At 40.6% G+C, this 25,312-nt stretch overlaps 1 protein-coding gene and 1 non-coding gene across 2 annotated transcripts in view; both read right to left on the bottom strand.

The window, feature by feature from the left end:
- The window catches only part of CCDC158 (coiled-coil domain containing 158), a 108,497-nt gene that overhangs the window by 44,947 nt on the left and 38,238 nt on the right, over positions 1–25,312 (bottom strand). The window contains 10 exon segments of the mRNA XM_030313644.1: positions 5,312–5,437; positions 6,238–6,330; positions 7,477–7,635; positions 9,447–9,559; positions 12,076–12,228; positions 14,226–14,415; positions 21,868–22,019; positions 22,022–22,205; positions 22,207–22,353; positions 23,478–23,675. Of these exon segments, the coding sequence (XP_030169504.1) occupies positions 5,312–5,437; positions 6,238–6,330; positions 7,477–7,635; positions 9,447–9,559; positions 12,076–12,228; positions 14,226–14,415; positions 21,868–22,019; positions 22,022–22,205; positions 22,207–22,353; positions 23,478–23,675 (1,515 nt within the window).
- LOC115513200 lies at positions 11,333–11,439 on the bottom strand. The gene has a single exon (XR_003968611.1). It is a non-coding gene; the product is annotated as a U6 spliceosomal RNA (small nuclear RNA).

Below are 25,312 nucleotides of genomic sequence, written 5' to 3'. Positions count from 1 at the left end.
TAGGAAACATAAAAGAAGTAAAAATGAGTATTTTTTTTTTGTTGTTTAATGTTTAATTTTTTGGAGAGAGACAGAGTGAGTGAGTGGGGGAGGAGGAAAGGAGGGGGACAGTCTGAGAGCAGAGAGCTGATTGCAGGGTTCAAACTCACAAACCGGGATTATGATCTGAGCTGAAGTCAGACACTTATTAACCTACTGAGCCACCCAGGCACCCCCAAAATGAATATTTCTGTAAAAAAATTCATGTAATGCACAAAATAAAAGGATGTAAAATATAACAATATATACTTAAAATGTGGGGAGGAGTAAGAATGGGTTCAAACTTACATGACCATCAACTTAATATAGATTGCAAAATGCAGAAGAGGTTATACACATATATCTAAAACCACTAATAAATACTCAAAGAATAAAGAGAAAAAAATCCAAGTGTGTCATTAAAGAAAACTGGCAAAACATGAAAGAGAAAAAGACAAAGGATCAAAGCAAATCTTCAGAAACAACCACAAAAAAAAACAACAAAATGACAATGAATACATATCCATCAATAATTATTTTCAATGTAAATTGGGTAAACATTCCAATAAAAAACATAGGGTGACAGGGGTGCCTGGGTGGTTTAGTAGGTTGAGCATCCAACTTTGGCTCAGGTCATGATCTCACGGTTCGTGGGTTCAAGCCCCGTGTCAGGCTATGTGCTGACAGCTCAGAGCCTGGAGCCTGCTTCGGATTCTGTGTCTCCCTCTCACTCTGCCCCTCCCCTGCTCATGCTCTGTCTGTCTCTGTCTCTCAACAATAAATAAATGTTAAAAAAAAAATTAAAGAAAAACATAGGGTGACAGAATGGATTAAAAAAATAAAACAAGACCCATCTATATGCTGCCTACAAGAGACACATATTAGATCTAAAGAAACCTACAGATTGAAAGGGTATGGAGAAATACCTATCATGCAGATGGATGTCAAAAGAAAGCTGGAGTAGCAATACATATTATCAGACAAAACAGACTTTAGAACAAAGACTGTAACAAGAGACAAAGGACACTATATAATAATAAAAGGGACAATCTAACAAGAAGATATAACAATTGTAAATATTTATGTACCCTCCATAGAAACACCTTAATACATAAAACAGTTAATAACAAACATAAAAGAAGAGATAATAATGCAACAAGAGAAGATGACTTTAACACACCATGTACATCAACAGACAAGTCATCTAAACAGAAAATCATCAACAACAACAAAAAAAAAACACAAACAAAAAAAATCCTTATAAAATCAACAAGAAAACAATGGCTTTGAATGACGCACTTGCACAGATGGATTTAACAGACATATTCAGTACATTACATCCTAAAACAGCAGATTACACATTCTGTTTTCAAATACACGTGGAACATTCTCCAGAAGAGAATGTTAGACCTTAAAATATGCCTCAACAAATTGAGGAAGATTGAAGTCATACTGTGCATCTTTTCTGACCACAATGTTATGAAACTAGAAGTCAGCCACAAGAAAAATCTGTAAAGATGACAAATACAAGGAGGTTAAAGAACATGCTACTAAGGAATGAATGGGTCAACCAGGAAATAAAAGATGAAATTAAAAAGTACATGGAAACAAATGAAAATGAAAACACATTGGTCAAAACCTTTGGGATGCAGCAAAAGTGGTCATAAGAGGGAAGTTTATGGCAATATAAGTCTACCTCAAGAAGCAAGAAAAATTTCAAATAAACAACCTAACCACACACCTCAAGGAGCTAGAAAAAGAACAAAAAAAACCTAAAGCCAGCAGAAGGAAGGAAGGAAATAATAAAGATTGGAACAGAAATAAATGATACAGAAATAAAAAAAAAAATAGAACAGATCAAGCCAGACTTAGGGGCACCTGGGTGGCTCAGTTAAGTGATCGACTCTTGGTTTTTGGCTCAAGTGATCTCAGAATTTGTGGGATCAAGCCCAGCACTGGGCTGTATGCTGACAGTGTGGAGCCTGCTTGGGATTCTCCCTCTCTCTGCCTGCCCCCCGCCAAATAAATAAATAAACTTAAAAAAAAAAAACACGCCAAAACCTTTAGCCATACTTATCAAGAAAAAAGGAGAAAGTCCTCAAATAAAATCACAAATGAGAGAGGGGAAATAACAGTCAACGCCACAGAAATACAATTGTAAGAGAATATTATGAAAACCATATGCCAACAAGTTTGACAACCTAAAGAAATAGATAAATTCCTAGAAGCATATAATCTACCAGAACTATAACAGGAAGAAATAGAAAATTTGAACAAACTAACAACAAACAAAGAAGCTGAATCAGTAATCAAAAAACTCCTGACAAACAAACATCCAGGATCAGATGGCTTCACAGGAGAATTTTACCAAACATTTAAGGAAGAGTTAATACCTATTCTCAAACTATTTCAAAAAATAGAAAAGGAAGGAAAACCCCAACTCATTCTATGAGGCCATTAATTCTCTCATACCAAAACCAGATAAAGACATCACTGAAATAGAGAACTACAGGCTAATATTCCTGGTAAACATAGATGCAAAAATCCTCAACTACCAAACCAAGTCCAATAAAACATTAAAAAAAAATTATTCACCAAAATCAAGTGGGATTTATTCTTGGGTTGCAAGCATGGTTTGACATTCACAAATCAATAAATGTGATACATCATATCAATAAGACAAAACATATTCTCCATATGATCATTTTGAAAAATGTAGAAAAAGCATTTGACAAAATATAACATCCATTCAAGATAAAAACCTTCAAAAAGTAGGTTTAGAGGGAACATACCTCACCATAATAAAGGTCATATATGAAAGACCCCCAGCTACCATCATCCTCAATGGCGAAAAACTGAGAGCTTTTCGTCTAAGGTCAGGAACAAGACAGGAATGTCCACTCTTACCACTTTTATTCAATACTGTACTGGAAATCCTAGCTGCAGCAATTAGACAACAAAAAGAAATAAAAGGCATCCAAACTGGTAAGAAAGAAGTACAATTTCCTTTTTTTTTTTTAAGTTTATATTATTTATTTTTTAGAGAGAGAGAGAGAGAGAGCGAGAGACGACACACAAGCAGAGGAGGGGCAGAGAGAGAGAGGGAGAGAGAAAATCCCAAGAAGGCTGCACGCTGCCAGCACAGAGCCCAACGTGGGGTTCAAACTCACATATCATGAGACTATGACCTGAGCCAAAATCAAGAGTCAGATGCTCAGTTGACTGAGCCACCCGGGCACTCCTAAGTACAACTTTCACTATTTGCAGATGACATGATACTATATATAGAAAACCCCAAAGACTCCACCAAAAGACTGTGAGAACTTTCAGTAAACTCACAGGATACAAAACCAATACAGCATTTATAAACACTAATAATGAAGCAGCAGAAAGAGAAATTAAGAAAACAATCTCAAAAATAATAAGATGCCTAGGAATAAACCTAACCAAAGAGGTGATAGATCTGTACTCTGAAAACTATAAAAAAACAAAACAAAACAAAACAAAACAAACCAACCTGATGACAGAAATTTACAACAACACAAAGAAAAGGGAGAACATCCCATGCTCACTGACTAGAGGAACAAATATTGTTAAAATTTCTGTACTACTCAAAGCAATATACACATTTAATGCAATTCCTATCAGAATACCAATAGCATTTTTCACAGAACTAGAACAATTCTAAACTTCGTATGGAACCACAAAAGACCCTGAATAGCCAAAGCAATCTCGAAAAAGCAAAGCAAAGCTGGAAGCATCATAATTCTGAAGTTTAAGTTATATTACAAAGCTGTTGCAATCAAAACAGTAGGAAACTGGCACAAAAAATAGCACAGAGAGCAATAGAAGAGAACAGAAAACCCAGAAATAAACCCTCAACCATATGGTCAATTAAATCTTTGACAAAGTAGGAAAGAATATACAATTGGAAAAAAGACAGTCTGTTCAAACAATGATATTGAGAAAACTGGAAAGCAACATGCAAAGTTTTTTTTTACTTTCTTACACCATACACAAAAATAAACTAAAACCGTAAGTCCTGAAACCATAAAAATCCTCGAAGAGAACATAGGCAATAACTGCTTTGTCATCGGCTGAAGCAACTTTTTTCTAGATATGTCTCCTGAGGCAAAGAAAACAAAAGCAAAAATAAACTATTGAGACTTCATTGAAATAAAAACTTCTGTACAGTGAAGGAAACAATCAACAAAACTAAAAGGCAACCTGCAGAATGGGAGAAGATATTTGCAAATGACATATCTGATAGAGGGTTAGTATTCAAAATCTATAAAGAATTTATCAAACTCAACACCCCACAAATGAATAATCTAATGAAAAAATGGGCAGAAGACATTAACAGACATTTCTCCAAAGATATACAGATGACCAGTCTGTTTGGTGGGAATGCAAACTGGTGCAGCCACTCTGGAAAACAGTATGGAGGTTCCTCAAAAAGTTAAAAACAGAACTACTGTATAATCCAGTAATCGTACTACTTGGTATTTACCCAAAGAATACAAAAACACTAATACAAGGGGAGACAGAAATCCCTATGTTTAGAACAGCATTATTACAATAGCCAAGATATAGAAGCAGCCCAAATGTCCATCAAATGATGAACTGATAAAAAAAAAAAAAGATGTGGTATGTTATACAATGGAATATTACTTCAGCCATAAAAAAGAATGAAATCTTGCCATTTGCAATGATATAGATAGAGCTAAAAAGTATAATGCTAAGTGAAATAAGTCCATCAGAGAAAGACAGATATCATATGATTTCACTCATATGTGGCATTTAAGAAACAAGATAAACAAATGAAAGGAAAAAAAAAGAAAGAAAGAAGCAAATCAGGAAACAGACTGTTAACAATGGAGAACAAACTGATGATTACCAGAGGGAAGGGGGTGAGGGATGGGTTTTATAGGTGAGGGGGCGTAAGGAGTGCACTTGTCATGATGAGCACTGAGTGATGTATGGAATTGTTGAATCACTATAGTGTGCACCTGAAACTAATATAACACTGTATGTTAACTAACTGGAATTAAAATGAAAACTTAAAAAAACTCAATTATTGTTAACATTAATCCTACTGAATAATTCATGTTTTCCCCAGGGGAAACACCAAATAGTGAAGTAAATGTTTTCATTCATCTGGTATGTATAAATCTACAATCCAGTAATTGAAAATGTCATAACTATAGATATATTTTTAAATGAAATTTTCTCCATTTAAAATTACTTACATATTAGGTCATTTGCATCATGGATTATGAGACTAGGTGCTTACATGAGACAGGAAGCTGGCTGTGGACTGGGATGACGGTACATTAGAATGGGAACGGGTGGCTGAGGATGGCTGTAGAAGGCGTGGCTTCACAGAAGTATTTGAAGTGTATCCAGGGCCCTGAAGTTCCTAGAAAACAATATAGATGTGAGCAAAATAATTGTCCACCTACACCTACAATTGTGAAATCAAAACGTATTTCACAAACATAATTTCAATTTTACATGTTGAACATCTATAAAGCAAGATGATTCTGAGTCACTCTTTGAGGACTAAGCATATGCTAAGAAGATGCCTTCACACTGCTGATTTTGAAAGAGGCATTTGAGATGTGAAAACACCTCGGATGGTACGCTACTTAGCTGGTTTCTAACTTTTGCCAAAGACTCTATGCTAGTTGGGGCATACTATTGAGAAAGGTCCTCTACAACTATCGCGTGCTCCAGCCCCCAAAAGTATCCATTACGGACACTTTAACGTATGTCTGCAACTTTAAGACATACTTGGAAAGCAGACATAAATTTCAGTGGAAAATGCACTGTTTTTAAAGGACACATGTTTTGGTGATGCAGATTAAATCATTTTTGCTATTCTCCAAACAAGCTGAGCACACTCACACTTTGGACCTCTGCACTTGCTTGACCCCCTTCTGTGTGGAAAATTCTTCCTTCAGGTATCCCCATGGCATACCTGAAGAAGGTGTCTGCCTCTCTTATAAACTTAACGGAGAGCACTGTGTTTCAATTTGTTACTATAGGAAGAGGACAGGTATAGATATAATGATGTTTATGCAGATTTTAGAACTGCTAGTATCAGATAGTGTTGAAGTACACTTGACTGTGTCCAAGGTACATGAAGTAAATATAAAAGTATATCAAAGAATGGCATTAATTTCACTTGAACTATTTCTGATGGAAAGAAGGCCTTACTTTTACATCCAAAGTGTGTTGAAGTTTTAGGCGCACAGATTCTTGTTCCTGACGCTGTATGATATCTTGACATTCTGCAAACTGCAAAGATGCCTACAATCAAACAACCACATGTGGTTTGTCTTCCATTCTCTACACAATTTTGTTTTGTTAACTTATAAATACAGAGCTTCCATCTCTTCAAGGGAACCCCCGACACTAACTTGCATTTATCTTTTTATCGGTTTTGTTCATTAAACTTAGAACTGGAGGCCATGCCTTTATCCTCTGTATCCCTGGCATCTATGTAGCATTTAGTATGAATGAACTAAGGATGGAATAAACAAATCGCTTTAGTAATGTAAAAAAATGACCACAACTGAAATTCATTAAATCAACATATCATGTTTTAAGATCAAAGCTGGCATAGGCGGGTTCACAGGTCATTTTACCTAACCATAAAGGCTCTGGATTTCTTAATAATCAAGACTAGTTTGGGTATATTTTTGCCTTCCAGAGTTCTCACAAGTAAGATTTATGCCTTTATGATACGTTGCAATAACAAATACAATGTCACTAACCCTTCTCATTCTTTGTGGTTTTTTCTTTGTTTTTTTTTTGTTTTTTTTTTTTTTTTGAGAGAGAGAGAGAGAGAGAGAGAGAGAGAGAGAGAAGCAGGGCTAATGTTTTTTTTTTTTTACCCGAAGTGGGGCTCGTGCTCACCCGAATGGGGCTTGAGCTCACCCATTGCAGGACTTGAACTCACAAACCATGAGATCATGCCCTGAGCTGATGCTTAACCAACTGGGCCACCTAGGTGCCCCCTGAGTTGTGTTTTCTACCAGCATTTTCTGGACTCCAATGAATGCCAGACATTAGCATTATGTTAGCATTTTACTGATATTATTAACAGACTGTATTCTACCTAGCGTTCAAGTCATTTTGTGGCAGTAAGTTAGATTGAAGACATATTTATTTATTCAGTCCAGTGAGGACCCCAGGTGTATCTTGCATCTTGTATCTTACTGCTCCTGTGACCGAGTTAGCCTCAAAAAGAATTTTGTAAAAAGTACACAGTGTAACTGTGCTTTAAAGCTTAGAAGAGCCTTCTCTACTCTATAGGCTATGGTTTTTCCTTGCGCTAGGTGACTGGGATCTAGTAGAGATTTGGTTCCTATCAGCATGGAGCTTTTTTTCAGAACATGTCTCCTCAGTTAATAGCTATTTAGTTGATGATTACTTTACACACTTAGTAACTACCTTATCAAGAGCAACTTCCATATTAGCAACTTTTTCTTTCAAACGGCGCTCCTGTGATCTCAGGACTTCCAATTCTCCAGCCATCTTGTTTTTTTCTGTTGCAACAGTACTCAATTCCTGGCTTAATTTATTCTTCTCTTCTTTTAGAAAATGCTTTTCCTATAATTATAGAGGAAAAACATATCAGAAATAATATGCTGATGTAGATGCTCAGATGTGAGGGAAATATAAAACTAATATAAAGATCTGAACTATAGTTCAATTCATATGTCACTTAATTGTTCTGAGTTGGAGCTGGGAGCTATTAGAATCATGTCACCATGTACTCTCTTATTTTTATAAGAGAGCAGGGGAGTGGCAGAGAGAGAAGGAGACACAGAATCCAAAGTAGGCTCCAGGCTCTGAGCTGTCAGCACAGAGCCTGATGTGGGGTTCGAACTTGTGAACTGCGAGATCATGACCTGAACCGAAGTCAGATGCTTAACTGACTGAGTCACTCAGGTGCCCAAGGGTAGCTTCATTTTTAAAAAGCTCATTTTGGCAGGGAGGGGGACAAAATATAAGAAAAATTTAAATATAGTGAACAAACATTGGGTTGCTGGAGGGGTGGGGGGAGGGGGGATGGGCTAAATGGGTAAGGGGCATTAAGGAATCTGCTCCTGAAATCATTGTTGCATTACATGTTAACTAACTTGGATGTAAATTTAAAAAAATAATAATAATTTAAAAAAAGCAAACAAAGAAATGCAGAATCCCTTGCTCCTCCACTCCTGGACTTACTGAATCAAAACATGCATTAAAAATATTTTTAATTAAAAAAAATAATAAAAAGATAAAAAGGTTCATTTTGGGTCTGGGAAGAGCAAATGCCTGACCCACACTCACTTTCTACATACGCTACATACCTCTTCACCCCCACTACAGCCAGTGCTCACAAACCCTGCTTTTACAAATGTTGATTTGTTCCAAAGTGATTGAACTATCAGGGAACATTTGAGCACAACATAAGTTTCATACTTACTATGCACAGTTGCACTTATAAGAAATATTAAGTCAACACAAAACTGCACCCGGCTAAACAGAGCTGTGTGGGAATACACAAAAAGCATACATGCACGCTCCTCAAACACCAATCTGCTACTACCTCAGTTTATCTTGTGTTCTGAGTCACATCCGTGCACATCTGGTGTCACAGAAAACTTCCCTTCTACCCCCTCATAGTAACTCACAAGCTGCAGCCCTTTGATGCACACTTCTACAAGCAGACTTCAGGTCTTTTTCAAGATAAAGGACCATATTTATTGTAGTATTTATGTATTTCTTAGCCATTTAACACATGTAAAATGTGGTCCCTACTTTTCATTAGGTCCCTACTTTTTGTATGTTATTGATGAAATTTGTCAGTGAGGTACTCCTAATCCCATTGTTCTCATAACCCCTGTAGCCTTTTCTGCACAATTTTGTAGACACACGTGTCACATTATAGCAGAACTGCCCATGCTTTGTTAATAGTCGTTCCCTGTCTCTACCAGGAATGTCCTTTTGTCCATTTTCTGCATTTAAAATACTAGCTCCTTCAAGGTCCTACTCAGAGGCACCTGGGTGGCCCAGTCGGTTAAGTGTCTGACTTTAGCTGAGGTCATAATCTATCTCCATGGTTCATGAGTTCAAGCCGGACTCTGTGCTGACAGCTTGGAGCTTGGAGCCTGCTTCTGATTCTGTCTCCCTCTCTCTCTGCCCTTCCCTTGCTTACATTCTGTCTCATCTCTCAAAAATACATAAACATTAAAAACAATTTAAAAAAAAAGATCCTACTCAAATGTTCCTTCAGGAACTTTCCCCTCACTCTCTCAGTCAGAAATAAACTCTTTTCTCCATTTTACTTGGTAACTCTGCTACGTCTTATCCTGCCTGCAGTATATTAAAGAGTGAACACACTGGCTTCCCTCATTCTGAGCACAGGGACTCACCTTATTTGCAGTTGTCATTGCCTCTTCCAAAAACTGTATCTTGCTTTGAAGGGCATCTATCTGACCTCTTTTAGCCGTGATTTGCTTTTGCATCCCCATTGCCACTTTCATAGCTGGGGGAAAAAGAAAATAAACTGCCTTAGTTTTTAGTGTCTAAATTCGGGGAGGCTACTATAAATTGATGGTTAAACATTATGAGAAGGTGACAAGATTCTCCAAGGCACTTGGACAGTTTCAAGAGACTGATCATGGGAAAAAACAAAACAAAACAAAACAAATGTTCAGACTTCACAATATTGCGATATAACAATTTTCAGCAATTACAGAGAGATTTTGAATTGAGAATGATATTTTGTGATTTCCTTGCTACTGGTATTAATTTCACTGACCATCATAATTTGCTGTATCTCCAATGGTTATATAATACTGATCAAATTCATACTTACACATATCGAACATATATACATAACAATAGTTGTATACTGAACAATGTAGAATTTTCTACAAATTCATATTTAAAATACCACAAATGGGGTGCCTGGGTGGCTCAGCAGGTTAAGCGTCTGACTTCTGATCTCAGCTCAGGTCTTGATCTCACGGTCGTGAGCTCAAGCCCTGCATTGGACTCCACGTTGGGTGTAAAGTCTACTTAAAAAAAACAAAGAAACAAAAAAAAACCCACAAAAGACATCTATTATTTATTTTTTTTCATGTGATATCCTATAAAAATGTCATAAGTGATTGTGTAAGACTTCTATATTAAGTGATCTTTTTAAAGATTCCAATGATACCACAAACCATTCAATTTTCATTCTCATGGCTATTGCATGTGCTTGGAACTCACTACTATTTCAATAGTAAAATTGGCAGCATTAGCACATATGGAATTATTTTAGTAAAACTGGTGATGGGGTGAGAATGTTCAGGGCAGGTAGTAGGCACTGAATACTTCAGATATGGGAGACCCTTGAAAAGACATATGAAGCTCATCCTTGCTTGGAAATTCAAAGCCAGAGACCCAGTGTTGTTTCCTACAGGAAAGAGGTTTGAAAATGCCACTGGCTTTGAGTTGAGTCAGGTCCAGATACAGCTTAGAGGTTAAAAGGCAAAGAGAAAATGTATCATTCTTCTTTTTTTTTTTAAATTTTTAAAAATATTTATGTATTTTTGAGGCAGGGGGAGAGGGGGAGGGAGAAAAGGAGTGAGAGAGGGAGAGTGAGAGGGAGAGGGAGAGGGAAAGGGACAGGAAGAGAGAATCTGAAGCAGGCTCCAGGCTGTCAGCACAGAGCCTGACCTGGGGCTCGAACCCACAAACAGTGAGATCATGACCTGAGCTGAAATCAAGAGTCGGTCACATAAACGACTGAGCCACCCAGGTACCCAAAAAATGTACCATTCTTTAAAAAAACCATCAGAGAGGATAAAAAGTCTCTCTTCTGGCTAAGGAGTAGTTGCTATAGCGAAACTGTTGAAACAGGGCTCATCAGGCATGGCACATCGATCTATTAACAGAGCAGCAGTCTGACATCATTTGCTCATCATTTGCTCACCACTCACCTAATTCAAGCACTCTGAAGAACTCTGGTCTGATTAAGCGAATCAAGGTTGGCCTTCAAGCTTGTTTTCTTAAATCTCTTTTAAGATAATTTTAATCAATAAAAATTGGCATTTGAATGCAAAAACAGGATTACTGAGTGAATTGAATCATTGTAATATGACTGGGGCTGTTGTGGAGATGCCAGCAGGGCACTGAAGAGAGGGCTCTCTCTGGTGGTGGGGGAAGGGAACGGACCCCCAAATGGGCCTCCTGAGCGACTTCTCCAAACCCCACCATTTGCTTGCTGGTTAACACCAAGCAAGAAAGAGATGAACCTTTAAGGACTACACAAAATACAGAACACTTCGAGAACATGCATTTGGTCTCTGGACAGGGATCATGATCATCTTCTCTGTATCATTCTAGTTTTAATGTATGTGCTGCTGAAGCAGGCACAGAAATAAATCTTTGACACTAAAAAATGTTGAGAGATAAAAAATATAGGACTTACTTATTCTTACAGTCGGCTAATATAGCCATACCAACACTAATAAATAATGATATAAAAACAGCAGATAACCTTCTCTCTCAGAATTAATACAGGCAGCAAGGGACAAAGGGAACAGGTCCAAGGGGTGAAAGGGAACCACTCATGCCAGCCGTTCAATTCCCAGGGTTCATCCCGTTTATATCGCAGAAAAGGAATCAGGAACTGACAATTAACCACAAATTTATAGTTTATGTTGGTAATGAACACGTGAAAATTAGGGGTTGAATGAAAATTATTGGTGACGTGTATTTTTTATCAACACTTCCTTAAAAGTAATTGGCATTTATAGACATTGAGATCTATTAGAGATTACTAAAACAGCCACAGGAAAAGAAAGATTCAGATACTTCAGGGCTTAAATTAAGCACACAGCATTTTCCCCCAAAACCCCCAAGTAGAACGACTGCTAACACCCATCGTTGGTGCCTGTCACTGTGCACCGGGACCCGGGAAAGGTGCCAGGCAATGCAACCAGGTTTGTGTTATAATAAATCTAGACCAATGGAATTAAAAACAGAAGAATAAAATCTAATAGAGCATACCATGACCATCGGATCCTTCCATCGACTTTAACGTATTTCTTGTTTGTTCGAGTTCAGACTGTGCAGATTTTAATTGCATTTTCAGTTTATTTGTAGTAGCTTCCATCTCTTCAGTTTTGTTTCGAAAATTCCTTTTTAAGACTTCATAGTCCTCTGTACAGTGTGATAATTATAGAAGGTTACTTTTTTCTACCCCACTGTATGAAGTATGTTTTATTTGTGATTGATGATCACAGAATTTTAGAGCCAGAAGAGACTTCATCTAGCTCCATCACCATTTGTTATAGAAATTAGATGTACATACACATTTCCCGAGTGGATCCTCCTTCTCTACCCACTTACTATTCATGGCTTTTTCCACCCAGTGTAATTGGCTCATGTCAATTGCATCTTAAACTTTCTTGGATGGTCGTACCCACCACTAAGGATCTCACCACCATTTGTAGGCAGGTGAATCTCCATGATGTGATCAGTAACCTGGGGTTGCTTTGTGTTCTAGCTTTTTTTCTTTCAATGTTTATTTATTTTGAGAGAGACAGAGAGAGAGAGTGAGAACGAGAGAGAGAGCGAGCATGTGGGTATGCAAATCGGAGCACGAGCAGGGGAGGGGCAGAGAGAGAGAGAGGGAGGAGAGAGAGAGAATCTCAAGCAGGCTCCACATTGTTGGTGCAGATGCCGAGCTCCGTCTCAGAACTGTGAGACCACGGCCTGAGCCAAAATCAAGAGTTGGATGTTTAACTGACTGAGCCATCCAGGCACCCCTCTGACTTTTTATCTCTAGTAACTATTAAAAGACCTGGCACACATTCATCATTTATACACAAGAACACACACACAAACACACCTTTTTATATATTTATATATGCTAGATTTATATACAGAGGGAACAGGCAGAGCCAAGACCTCTTTGCTGAAATCTGTCTCCCCACACATTTCCATGTGGATGTCCTAGCACCACCCACACCAACCAGCTCATGCTGGCTATGTATCATCCTCTGGCCCTTAAGCCTGCCCCTCTAACAGCTTCCCTCTCTCAGCTGTTGGTACCATCGTTTTCCCAGTAACACAGACCTACAACCTGAAGGCCACACATAACCCCTCTAATCACTAAGTACTGCTGTTCAACTGCCAAAATACTCTAATCCTTCCTCTCATTCTCACCGCCACTGCCTTGGTTCAAGTTCTCATAGCTCCTGGGGCCATTGCAAGATCCTCTTGGGCTGGCTGGCCCCTGGCCTTTCTCTACCTGCTGACACTGTCCTTCCAAAATATGTTAGATGACAATAATCTCCTGCTTAATGTCTTCTGCTGGTTCCACACTGTCTGCTCTGCCTATCTACTCTGCCTCATATCTTAGCCTTTGTGCCTCAAATACTCAACTTCTTGAGGTCATATGTGTTATTCATGCACTCTCATGCTTTAGCCCATAATGTTCTCATCCTAAGGGTTGCCCTTCTATAGCTCTTTTTACACCTGCCAATCCCAGTGCTTCCTTCAGACTCAGCAGAGGAGGTCTTTGAGTCCTATAGGAGACTTTCTAATAACTCTTCCATTCTGCACCAGCAACACTGATCTTCATCTGCTGTACTAACCCGCTCTATGGAGGTCTGGCTCCCAACTAGCCGGGGTCCCCCCTGTTGTGTTTCTAAGGCCTATCTCAGTATCTGGCCTAGTACACGCTCAGGAATCATGGACTCTGCGTGTGTGTGTGTGTGTGTGTGTGTGTGTGAAGTAAATGATACCTGTATCACACTAATTGTGAACTAGGAGTGTTTTGGTTTTAAATTTAAGATCTTAGATTTCTCCTTTCCAGAAATCTATGCCAAGTCTGTTACATATGTTGCTTCATTATGAAACTTCTGATCAAGCTATTTGACTCAAAGGACTCAAGGTTTCCACTTCCTTCCCCCTTTTCTTGAAAACGCAGTGAAGAATTTCCAGGACTCTGAGAGGTGACTAATGTTAACAGTTAATGAGTGCAAGATACAGGAGCTCTGCTAGGAGAGGCGTCAAGACTTCTGGGCAGCATAATTATCCCTGTTGGTGACGTGGGAGGCGCAGCCACCCTCCTGCAGCAGTCTTGGCGTCCATGCTGGACCTCAAGGGCAGCGCTCTGAGCGGTCAGTAGACCGCGAACCAAAGGAATGTACCTGAAAGACTGTGCAACTCGTTCCTGCTGGTCTTCACCTCATTTAATAACTGGTCCCTCTCCTGCCGGATGTCCTTCACTGCACGGAGCCGCTCAGAGCCTGCATTCACCAGCTTCACCTTTTCCAGCTCCAGGTCACTCACTCGGGCCTCAAGTTCCCGTATCTTTGCATCTTTTTTATCTTTTAAAATCTAAACATCGGGACAAATACAAAGGACACAGTAAGAAAAAAAATTATGTAGATGTACTTATAATTGACATTGTATTAGTATCTTATCTATGTTTAATATCTTTTTCCTTTCCTACAATATTAAGTTTCTATTTTATTATAAAACCTCAACAGTAAATGGGAAAACAAAAGGAATATTTTACCTTCCTTTTAACCTTAGGTGTCAATCTCCAGTATCATTTGCTGTAACTCCTTCGTTATTCTATCCCTATTTTTTTTAAGTTTATTTATTTTGAGACAGCGAGAGAGTGTGCACGCGTGCACTTGGGGGGGGGCAGAGACAGAGGTAGAGAGAGAATCCCAAGCAGGCTCCTCTCTGTCAGCACAGAGTCCCACTTGGGGCTCAATCTCATGAACTGAACTGTGTGAGATCGTTACCTAAGCCGAGATCGAGTCAGGTGTTTGAGCCACTCAGATGTTCCTTTTTTTTCCCCCATTAAAAAAAAAAACAAAAAAACAAAAAACAAACGTACTGAGCACCTACTCTGTGTCAGGAACTATTTTACATGTTGGGAACAGAGCAGGGCAGGGACTGGGGTGAGGCCTCACTTGCCTCCCTGAGTTCTGTGTCCTAGGAGCCTCACTAGCCTTGCCCTGTCCCAGTCTTGAAACACAGGAAGTAAAACAAACAATGTCCTTGTCCCCACGGGGCTTACATTCCAGTCAGAGGAGGCAGAGGATAACAAATATTTAATAGTGTAATAATAAGTGACTTAAAAAAAGAATAAAAGAAGGTGAGGGGGTAGAGAATGAATGCAGGGGAGGAGCTCTGCACGTAGAGATAAGTTGGCAGGTAGAAAAGCGCCCAACTGCTATTCTATTAAAGCCTGCAACAAGGCTGGCCCCTGGCTGGTATCTGGGGACTTGGATTTAGGAGAGTGTCCCCCACTCAAACTGTAAGAGTATCTCACTGCGCCTAAACCATTTCTGCAGACAAAATTATTTATGCTGAGTACCCGCTTTCCTTCTGAAGGACTGGAATACTTGCCAGGCAACGGGTGTCTGTGTGACCAGTCCCCAGTACAAAAACCCTGGGGACTGAGTCTGCAATGAGCTTCCTTAGCAGTATTTGACGTGTGTGCTGTCACAGCTCATTGCTGGAGGAGTCAAGTACATCTTGCATGGACTCTGCCAGAGAGGAGTTTGGAAGCCTGGGCCTACTTTCCTCCCATGTACCTTTTCCCTTTGCTGATTTTACCTTCTATTCTTTCACTGTAATAAACTGTACCCATGGGCACAACTCTATGCTGAGTCCGGGAGTCCTCCTAGCCAATGTTTGAACCTGGCGGTAGTCTTGGGGACCCTGACCCTCTCTGATGAGCAGAAACCTCAAAGAGGTGAAGGAGCAACCCATGTTACAGGCTTGGGGACAGCTCTAGGCACAGGGAATGTGTTCAGGAAACAGCACAGCCATCAGAATGGCTGGTGGGGGGAGACTGGAATCTGCCACCCCAAACATGTTTCTTTGGCATAAAGATTATTTCAAGCTGATTATTTTGAGAAACAGCAGACACGGGAGAAGGTCTGAAAACAGAGAAATTGCCCTTTAAGGGATTTCTATTTACAAAGGAAGTCTCCATTTGTAAGGGTGTCTCCCTCTGTGAACCACAAAAGAAAGGATGACTCTAAATTATAAGAGAATCTTATCAATGGGGAAGGCAGAGTTTAAATCTGCAAAACAAACCTCATCCCTGTTCTCCATAGTTCTCCTGATCACCTTCCCAAAACTTGCCTCTCTCACCTCCTTGTTTGTTTTAGCTAAAGATGATATTTAAGTATTTAAGCCCGAATTTTTTTTTTTTTTTAAGTAGGCTTCACACCCAATGCAGAGCCTAACATAGTCTCGAGACTATGAGCTCAAGACCCGAGCTGAAGGGTGCCTGGGTGCCTCAGTTGGTCCAACTTCAGCTCAGGTCATGGTCTCATGGTTCGTGGGTTCGAGCCCTATGTCAGAATCTGAGCTGACAGCCTGGAGCCTGGGGCCCAGAGCCTACTTCAGACTCTGTGTCTCCCTCTCTCTCTCTGCCCCTCCTCTGCTCCCCCGACCCTCTCTCATCATGTCTTTTCTCTCCTCTCTCTTCTCAAAATAACATTAAAAAAAAAAAAGCCTAGATCAAGAGTGGATGCTTCACTGACTGAGCCACCAAGTGCCCTAAGAGTGAATTCCAAGCCACCTCTCAGTACCTCATTTCCTGGGCTTCTCCCTTGTATATATGAGATATGTATTAATAAACTTCTGTTTGTTTTTTCTTGTTGATCCGTCTTGGTTTCAGGGGTTCAACTGAGAATTTAGAAGAACAGAAGGAGGAAGACAAGGATTTCTCCTGCTTACACTGGAGTGGATGAGCATGGGGGGAAAAAAGGAGTTGGAGATGAAGTCAGGGAGGGAGCCGTGGGTAAGGACTGACCTTAGAGGCAGTGTAAGGAGTGAGAGTATCTGAGTGAGATAAGAAGCTGTTGGACAGTTTTGAGCATGGGAGTGATGTAACGCTTTAAAATAGGTCTGGCTGTGTGAAGCATAAAACAGTAGGTGGGGGTGGAGGTAGTAGGGGAAGCAGGGAGAGACCAATGAGTAGGCAGTTGCAAGAGAAGTGAGTGCGGTGGTGGTGGATCTGGTCCTTGGGTGAAACAGTAATAGCAATATGAAAGTCTGATTTTGCATTGCCAGCTGTCAGAAGTTCCCAGCTTGGTATGCCTCTGCAAACTATGACCAAACCACTAATAGTTCGTACAGAGGCTTTTTCTCTGGACTTCTTCCCCATCCTTTCGTAGGGGCACCGCCTACTGTAAGTCAGCACTAAGTTGAAATCTCAAAGTCTGCTAGGTCTGTCCCTTTCTCCTAACCCCTTATACTCAACTGTCTCCAAAGGCATAGGCAATGCGGATTATCCTCGCCTCTTCATGTGGATTCCTACAAGCTTATCAACTGGTCTCTGTATTGGTAAGCCTCCTAGGATGAAACCCTTACCAGGACCTAGGTCTGCAATACCCACATGTGACCATCGCGACCTGAAATGTAGCTAATCTAAGGGGAGTGGGCTACAAGTGGAAAACGCACTGGATTTCAGGACTTCTATTAAAAGACAACGTAAAATACCTCAATAATTTGTTACATTGAGCAATATAAAAATATCACCATATTGACTATATTGGTTTAAATAAAAAGTCCGTTCATCTGTTCTTTTCAAAGTGTCTACTAAAAAAATTTAAAAATTCTATTGTGGTCATTTTCTAGTGGACAGAGCGGCTTAGATCTTCCAGTTAACCACGTTCAAAAAAAACAACTTATTTTTGGTCACCAGATTGTTCCCCCAAAGTAAGACCTGTCGTCCAGAAATATAATATTAGCTAATGCAGTTTGTACAGTTGCAGTTTCAACGTAGAGGCCAATGCTGTGTTTGCAATGTAAACAGGTAACAGGCTTCCAGCTGCTTCAGAAAGGACTGGTGGAGAGCACAGGCCTCTCTCACTGCACAATCCCTGGGACAGCCTGAGGCATCACGTGTATTGGGCATATGCTACCCTGTTCCACCTCATGGAATCAGCTGATGGGCTTTCAGTCCTTTCTTAGCCTTTTCAGAAAGGATCCGGCTTTGAGGGCCCACAGCTCATCCTGGTTCTGTGCTGTCAGTGTGTGCAGGACCCAGCCTGAAGAGGTGAGAGAAACCACATGTTCTGGGGCTCGGATTCCCCTCCCTTCTGCTGCTTGGGCTGTGGAGGGAAATGGTTGTGGCAGTAAAGCTCAGGTTTCTACCTACATCCTCTGTGCCTGTGTGAAGCTCTTCTCACTGGAGGAATTTCCCTGAAGCTGCTCCTTCTCCACGTTTGGGAACTGAAAACTAGTTTCCACCCTCTCCGATCTATCTTTGAATTCTCTGTCCAAACTTTGCCCCGTTAATCTACCCCAACATGGCCTTTGTCGTGTCACCTCCTCCTCTCTATCCAAAACCCTTAATGGCTCTCACACCATCTCTAGGCTGAAGCACACACTGAACTTCCCCTTCCTAGAAATACCTCATTCCTCCTCTTTGCCTATTTCAAGTCCCCGCTTCTCTATGAAGTCTTCATGAGCCACCGCGGTCACAGAGATCCACGCTGCTCTGGGGCCACTCTGATACTAGAAGGTGATGTGTGCTGTCTGGAAATGTATCTAAAAACACTGAGTCTCCGGCCTCATCCTAAACCTACTGTATCAGAAACCCTGGGGTGGGGCTCAGCAGTCTGTGTTTTAACAAGCCCTCCAGGTGACTCTGGTTCTGACTGAGAAGCACTGCCCTATTAATATTTACTCATAGACTGCCTAGGGTCAAATCCCAAGGTAGTGTTGCTCTCAGGTAAGTTATTGAGTCTCTCTGTCTCAGCTTCCGCATCTTTAAGATGGGATAACAACATGCCCACCTCATTAGGTTTTTGTGAAGATTAAATTTAATTTTTAGGGTATAAGACTCAACAATTATAGGGTACAAGTCTCCTTTTTCCTTAACAAAAGGTACAACAATCTTCTTTTCTCCTCTAGTAGGTCTGTAAACCTATCTAAAGTTTTCATTGTAAACACTGGCCATTGAGAAGCCTTTATAAATCTCTTTCATGGTGAATTTGACCATCATAAAATATCCTCATGATATAACCAAGTAAAAACTTAAACACTAGGAAATCAAAACAATTTTATAATCAAGAAAACTTAAGCACAGTTCTTTATGCAATGAACCTGTATATTTCCATAAGATTAAGTAACTATCATTGGCCCTACTTTTAGAATGAGGAAACTGAGTCATCTAAGGTTTATGTGATTTGTCTCCTTTTACTCACCAAGTCAGAGATACAGGTGATGTAAAGCTTGGGATATCAAATTTTACAATAATTCATCCAATCATATATTTGAGTACCTGCTGGGTGCAATGCATAAAAATACAGGGCAGGGGGTACAAAAATGAAAAAGATGTGTATCCTACTTTGAAGAGTCTGCTGTCTTATGGGGATGAGGGGACACTGCTGTTTAAACCCACTCAGTGCAACAGAGAATGTGACCAGGTTATGACAGATAGAGATAAAGAGCAATAAAGTTCTGAAGGAGAATGGGATGGGGGAAGGGAACATTTACTAAACATCTTCTGTACACCTGGAATTAGGCTAAGTCCTTGATACATATTTTCTCATTTAAGCCTCTAGTAACCAAGTAAAGTTATTGGGGGTCTTTTGTTTGTTCTTTTCTTTGTCTTTCTTTTTTTAATGTTTATTTTTGCGAGAGAGAGTGCACGCGTGTGGAGGAGGGGCAGAGAGGGGGACAGAGGATCCAAAGCAGGATCTGCTCTGACAGCAGAGAGCCCAATTTGGGGCTCAAACTCACAAACCATGTGATCATGACCTGAGTCGAAGTCAGATGCTCAACCGACTGAGCCACTCAGGTACCCCTTTCTTTTTTTTTATTTTCTTTTTTTTAATTTTAATTTCAGTTAGTTAACATACAGTATTGTATTAGTTTCAGGTGTACAATATAGTGATTCAACACTTGCCTATGACACCTAGTGCTCATCATGACAAGTGCTCTCCTTAATCCCACCACCTATTTAACCCATCACCCACTGACCTCCCCTCTGGTAACCATCAGTTTGTTCTCCTTACGTAAGAGTCTGTTCTTGCTTTGTATGTCTCTTTTTTTTCCCCTTTCTCATTTTGTTTCTTAAATTCTACATATAGGTGAAAGCATATAATATTTGTCTTTCTCTGACTTATTTTGTTTAGCATAATATTCTCTAGCTCCATCCGTGTCATTGCAAATGGCAAGATTTCGTTCTTTTTTATGGCTGAGTAATATTCCATTGTATGTATATATCACATTTTCTTTATCCATTCATCAATATGTATATTTATATATTTATGATGCTGCCATAAATACAGGGATGGATGTATCCCTTTGAATGAGTGTTTTTGTATTCTTTGGGTAAATAGTAGTAAGATTTCTGGATAATAGGGTAGTTCTACTTTTAACTTTTTGAAGAATTTCTATACTGTTTTCCACAGTGGCTTCACCAGTTTGCATTCCCACCAACAGTGCACGAGGGTTCCTTTTTCTCCACATCCTTGCCAACACCTGTTGAAGAAATCCCAGTCTTTTAAAGTGGGTTAAAAATGCACATGCACAACTTCTGCCACCAAGCACTGTTGGTGGGAATGCAAACTGGTGCAGCCACTGTGGAAAACAGTACAGAAGTTTCTCAAAAAGTTAAAAAAAAAAAAAATAGAACCACACTACATAGAGCAATTGCCCTACTGTGTATTTACCCAAAGAATACAAAAATACTAGCGGCACCTGGGTGGCTCAGTTAGTTAAGCGTCCAACTCTTGGTTTCAACCCAGGTCATGATCTCAAGGTTTGTGAGTTTGAGCCCCACATTGGGCTCTGAGCTGACAGTGCAGAGCCTGCTTGGGATTTTCTCTCTCTCTGCCCCTTCCCCACTTGCATGCTCTATCTCAAAATAAACAAACAAAAAAAAAATTTAGAATACAAAAATACTAATTCAAAGGGATACGTGTGCCCCTAAGTTTACAGAAGCATGATCTACAATAGCCAAGTTATGGAAACAGCCCAAGTGTCTATCGATTGATGAATGGATAAAGAAATGTGAAATATACATACAATGGAATATTACTCAGACATAAAAGAATGAAATCTTGCCATTTTGCAATGACATGGATGAAGCTAGAAAGTATTACACACTAAGCAAAATAAATCAGTCAGAGAAAGACAGATATTGACTTCCCTCATATGTGGAATCTGACAAAAGAAAGGGGGGAAAAAGAGAGAGAGAGAGAAAGACAAAGCAAGAATAGACTCTTAAGTATGGGGACAACTGATGGTTACCAGAGGGGGGCGGATGAGGGGATGGTTAACGGGTGATGGGGATTAAGGAGGGCCCTTGGGTGATGAGCATCGGGTGATGTATGGAAGTGTTGAATCACTATATTGCACAACTGAAACTCATATTACAAAATATGTTAGCTGTTCTTTTTTTTTACAGATATGGAGGCCAAGATTTAGTGAACAATGCAGTGTTTATAGTCATTGAGTGGTGAGAGATGGGATTCAAAGATGGGTCTATCTGAAGAGGGAGACAATACTTCAAACTGTGGGATCAGAAATGTCTTCATGAGGAACCTGGATTTTCTGATTTTTTTTTTCTCTTTCATATCAGTAGTCCTGAACCAGTTGGGGCCACCCACTCCTTCTGGAATCTAATAAAAGTAGGGATCCTTTCTCACAAAAACACACAGATGCACTCAGACACAATTAGTTTCAAACAAGCTAGAGGGTTCACAGGCCCTCTTCACAGAGCTCCTCTTCAGTGACTTAAGTCAAACTTCCTTAATGAGGGGAAAGCTTATTTCAGAAGCTAAGCCACAAAAAAATCTCTACAGACCTTGATTCCTGTAGCTCCAGTCTCCTATCATTGATCTCCTTTTCGAGCTGAGCCTTTTCCACTTGCATGGCACCAGCCGTTCGTCCATGCTGGCCAACCAGCTGTGTCATGTTTTCGATCTGCTGTCGCAAAATCTCGATCACCTTGCCTTCTCTGCCATCTGGAGCCTGAGGGCCTCACACTCCGTCTGCACGTTTCTGAGGTGATCTCCCTCCGTCTTCAGGTGCTGCAGCTCCTGCAATTTCAAGTCCACCCGGGAGCGCAGCTTTGTGATCTCCGAATTGGTAGCCTCGATGGCTCTCTCTTTTTCCTGGAGGGAAGCTGTCAGGTCCGACAACTGTTCTCTCTGAGCTCTCCAGGGTCATTTTCTTGGCGGTCAACTCTTCGACCACTTTTCGGAGCATCTCTTTGGTGGATTCAAGCTGAGCAGTCAGGGAGGACCTTTTTCTAGACTTTCATTCTTTCCCTGAATTGCCCGCCATCTGATTGTTAAAGAAAATTTCATGGATTTGGGCAGATAGGTAGAGGCACCCTCAAGACATGTAACAAGCTAGCTCACAAACATGAAATCATGACTCAGATAATATCTACTTAGACTAACTCAATCGTTTTGCTGCCAGAACTCTGTACAGGCCACAGACCAAATACAGTTAATTAGACCAAGGTGGAGAGAACTTCATTAAGTAAACAGTGCTCCTCCAGAATGGCTTCTAGTGTGGGAGCTTGGGAAGTTTCCTCTGAGGATGTTTTCTGTAACAATTTAACTTAGGATAACACTGGCGATAGGGGGAAGCATGGTAGGATGATAACTGCCCTTCCTCACGATTTCCCTCCAATGTGCCCCTTAATTCTACCTGAGGGAAAAGTGAGTAACGGCTTGTATGCAACATGCACTTACCTTCTCAGGTCTTGTTTGGAAAAGAGTTAGAATCTAACTCCCAGTGTCTCCTGTCCCCTTTCTTCTTGCCCAGCTTGGGCCAAAGAGTGGAAATGGCTTTGCCTGGATTTAAGCCAAGACTGGTCTCTTTGGTTTGCTTCACATTTGGGGGAACTTAGGCTTTTGTGGATGCTTTTTATGTCTCTGTGGCAATAAGTGGCCCTGGAACCACGTCCCTTCGGTACCAAAGGTATGGTGCTGTTAATAAAGCATTCAACATTTTGTTACTGCCGCCCTGAAATGCAGTGCAACCATCTTGTGCATCTAATCAGTCTTGATACATCTTGCGCACCAATCAGTTTGGGGGAAAACCAAAACCAGAAGACATGTTGGAAACCTTCAACCCTGCTGTTCCTTAGATGTCCCTATGGTTTGACGCTTTTCTGAAATAAGCAACTATTAGTTGCCAATGTGTACGTGAAATAAAAGGGCAACTGGATGCGAATTTCATTAGTCAACAATGAACGAAAAGGAGATAAAGCTTAACATTTTAATTTAATCAGTGGTCAAAATATAGAATAAGCAACAGGTTTTTATGACTTGCTCAAAGAATCCCTAGCTCTATTTCAGAGCTGTTCCTAGGCCCATACTTTTTTTTTTTTAAGGCTCTACCAACACACATTTTTCCCTGAGAAGAACCTGGGGAAGCCATCCCGGGCCGTGCCTGACCTGCCGCTCCATCTGGCCCTGACACTCGCTCTTCATGGCCTTGAGGAGGGCTTCCAGGCGCTGCAACTCCATGTTCCTGTCATCCAGCTCCCGCCGCAGGTGGTCAATGGTGATGCTGTTGCCCGTGTCCCGGTCCCACAGCCGCTTATTCTGCTCCTTCTCCAGACTCAGCTCCTTCTCTCTTTTATGCAGATCAGCCTACAAGAAGTGAGGTGTGTCCCCCGATTTGTATTAAATAATTCAAGAAAAACTCTTATTTTCCTTATATCATCTTTGGAATTTTTATATGACTTGAGAAAGGCTCTGGTTTGGAATCTTGTTATTTTTTTTTTTTTTTTAATGGCTTAAGGACAACTATTTCCTAGAAGAACATGGTAGCAGTTCGCTTACTTGTAATTTCTAGCATCACAAGTAAATCTCAATGGACTAGTCCCCAAATAATATAAAACTAAAAGGAGAACACAGTAGATTTTTAAAGTCATCCTGTTTTTAAGGTTTGGGTTTTCTAGCAAAGGCATTATGCCTCACACCAAGTGTGCTCCTGTAATAAAGAAATGTTCAAAAGCTTGAAAGAATAGCAACAGTCTTTGGTCAACTGCTTCAGAAATGGCAGAACAGCGTTTGGTACTGAGAGGGGAGTAGCAGTTGGCTGTGAACAGAATTCTGTTCCTCTTCCACAGCTAAAAAAAACCACATAGTGTTTACTGACAGCGAAAACTCAGTATAGTGGGAGAAACAAAGACAAAGGAAAAAGTAAGACACAGACACAAAAAACTGGAAGTGGTTTGTCATTAAAGAGACACAGCTAAGCAGGGCACCTGGTGGCTCAGTTAAGCATCCGACTTCAGCTCAGGTCATGATCTCCTGGTTCATGAGTTCAAGCCCCATATTGGGCTCTGTGCTGTCAGAGCCCCTCTCTCTCTGATCCTCTGACCCCCTCTCTCTGTTCCTCCCCCCCCCACCCTGCTCACACTCTCTAAAATAAATAATTTAAAAAGAGAGACCCACCTAAGCAAAAACAGAAAGAAATCACTGAGGAGATCAAAATTCTTCAAGAAGGCATTTGAGTCGGACCTTATGACCAGCTTGAAATGCAGAGATCAGGAAGAGGGACTGGAAAGGTGGATGTGTGATTTGATCGGAGTACCGGGGGCACGTAGAGAGAAAGGATCGGAAAGGTAAGCTGTGGCCAGATTGTGAACAGTTTTGAAAGGTATAGACAGAGTCTGACTTTTATGGGGAAAATAATTTTGGAGTCATAGTGACATAATCAGAGTGATATTTTAGAAGATGAGTATGGCAGCACTTTACAGGCCAGACCGAAGAGGGGGAAAACTGGAGGTAGGAACCCTAGTAAGGAGACGTTGCCCTGCCTCCAGGTTGAATGAGGGGCTTGGACCAAGGGGGGGTAGTGGTGGTAAGAATGAAAAGGAGGGGGAGGGTTTTCAAGGTCTTTCAAACAATCTGCAAGATTTCAAATTAGATCTGAGGACTTGGGGACCCACGCAATAGGAGGGAAAGATGTGAAGGACTATCCCAAGGTTTGGAGCTGGTCACACCCAGCTGCCGGCTCTACCTTTAACGTTTGCTCCTCAAACCCCGTGTCAGCCTATGAAGGACGGCTCCACCAGCAGAGGGCACTATACCCTACAGAGGGGTCTGGGAGTGAGAAGTGTATTCTACTGTACTGCCAATATCACATATAGGAATACCAAACATCTCCTTTCCTAAATTTCTTACCCTACAGTACCTCTGACAGAGGGCACAGGTTGCTTCGCTACTATTGGGATCCTATTTCCTTTCTTTAAAATAATTTTTTTTAACCTCAACTTCCA

This window comes from Lynx canadensis, chromosome B1, assembly GCF_007474595.2.
Source record: "Lynx canadensis isolate LIC74 chromosome B1, mLynCan4.pri.v2, whole genome shotgun sequence".
In the NCBI taxonomy this organism is placed as follows: Eukaryota; Metazoa; Chordata; class Mammalia; order Carnivora; family Felidae; genus Lynx; species Lynx canadensis.
Note: the sequence above shows the minus strand (reverse complement) of the source record. Positions and strands in the feature narration are given on the sequence as shown.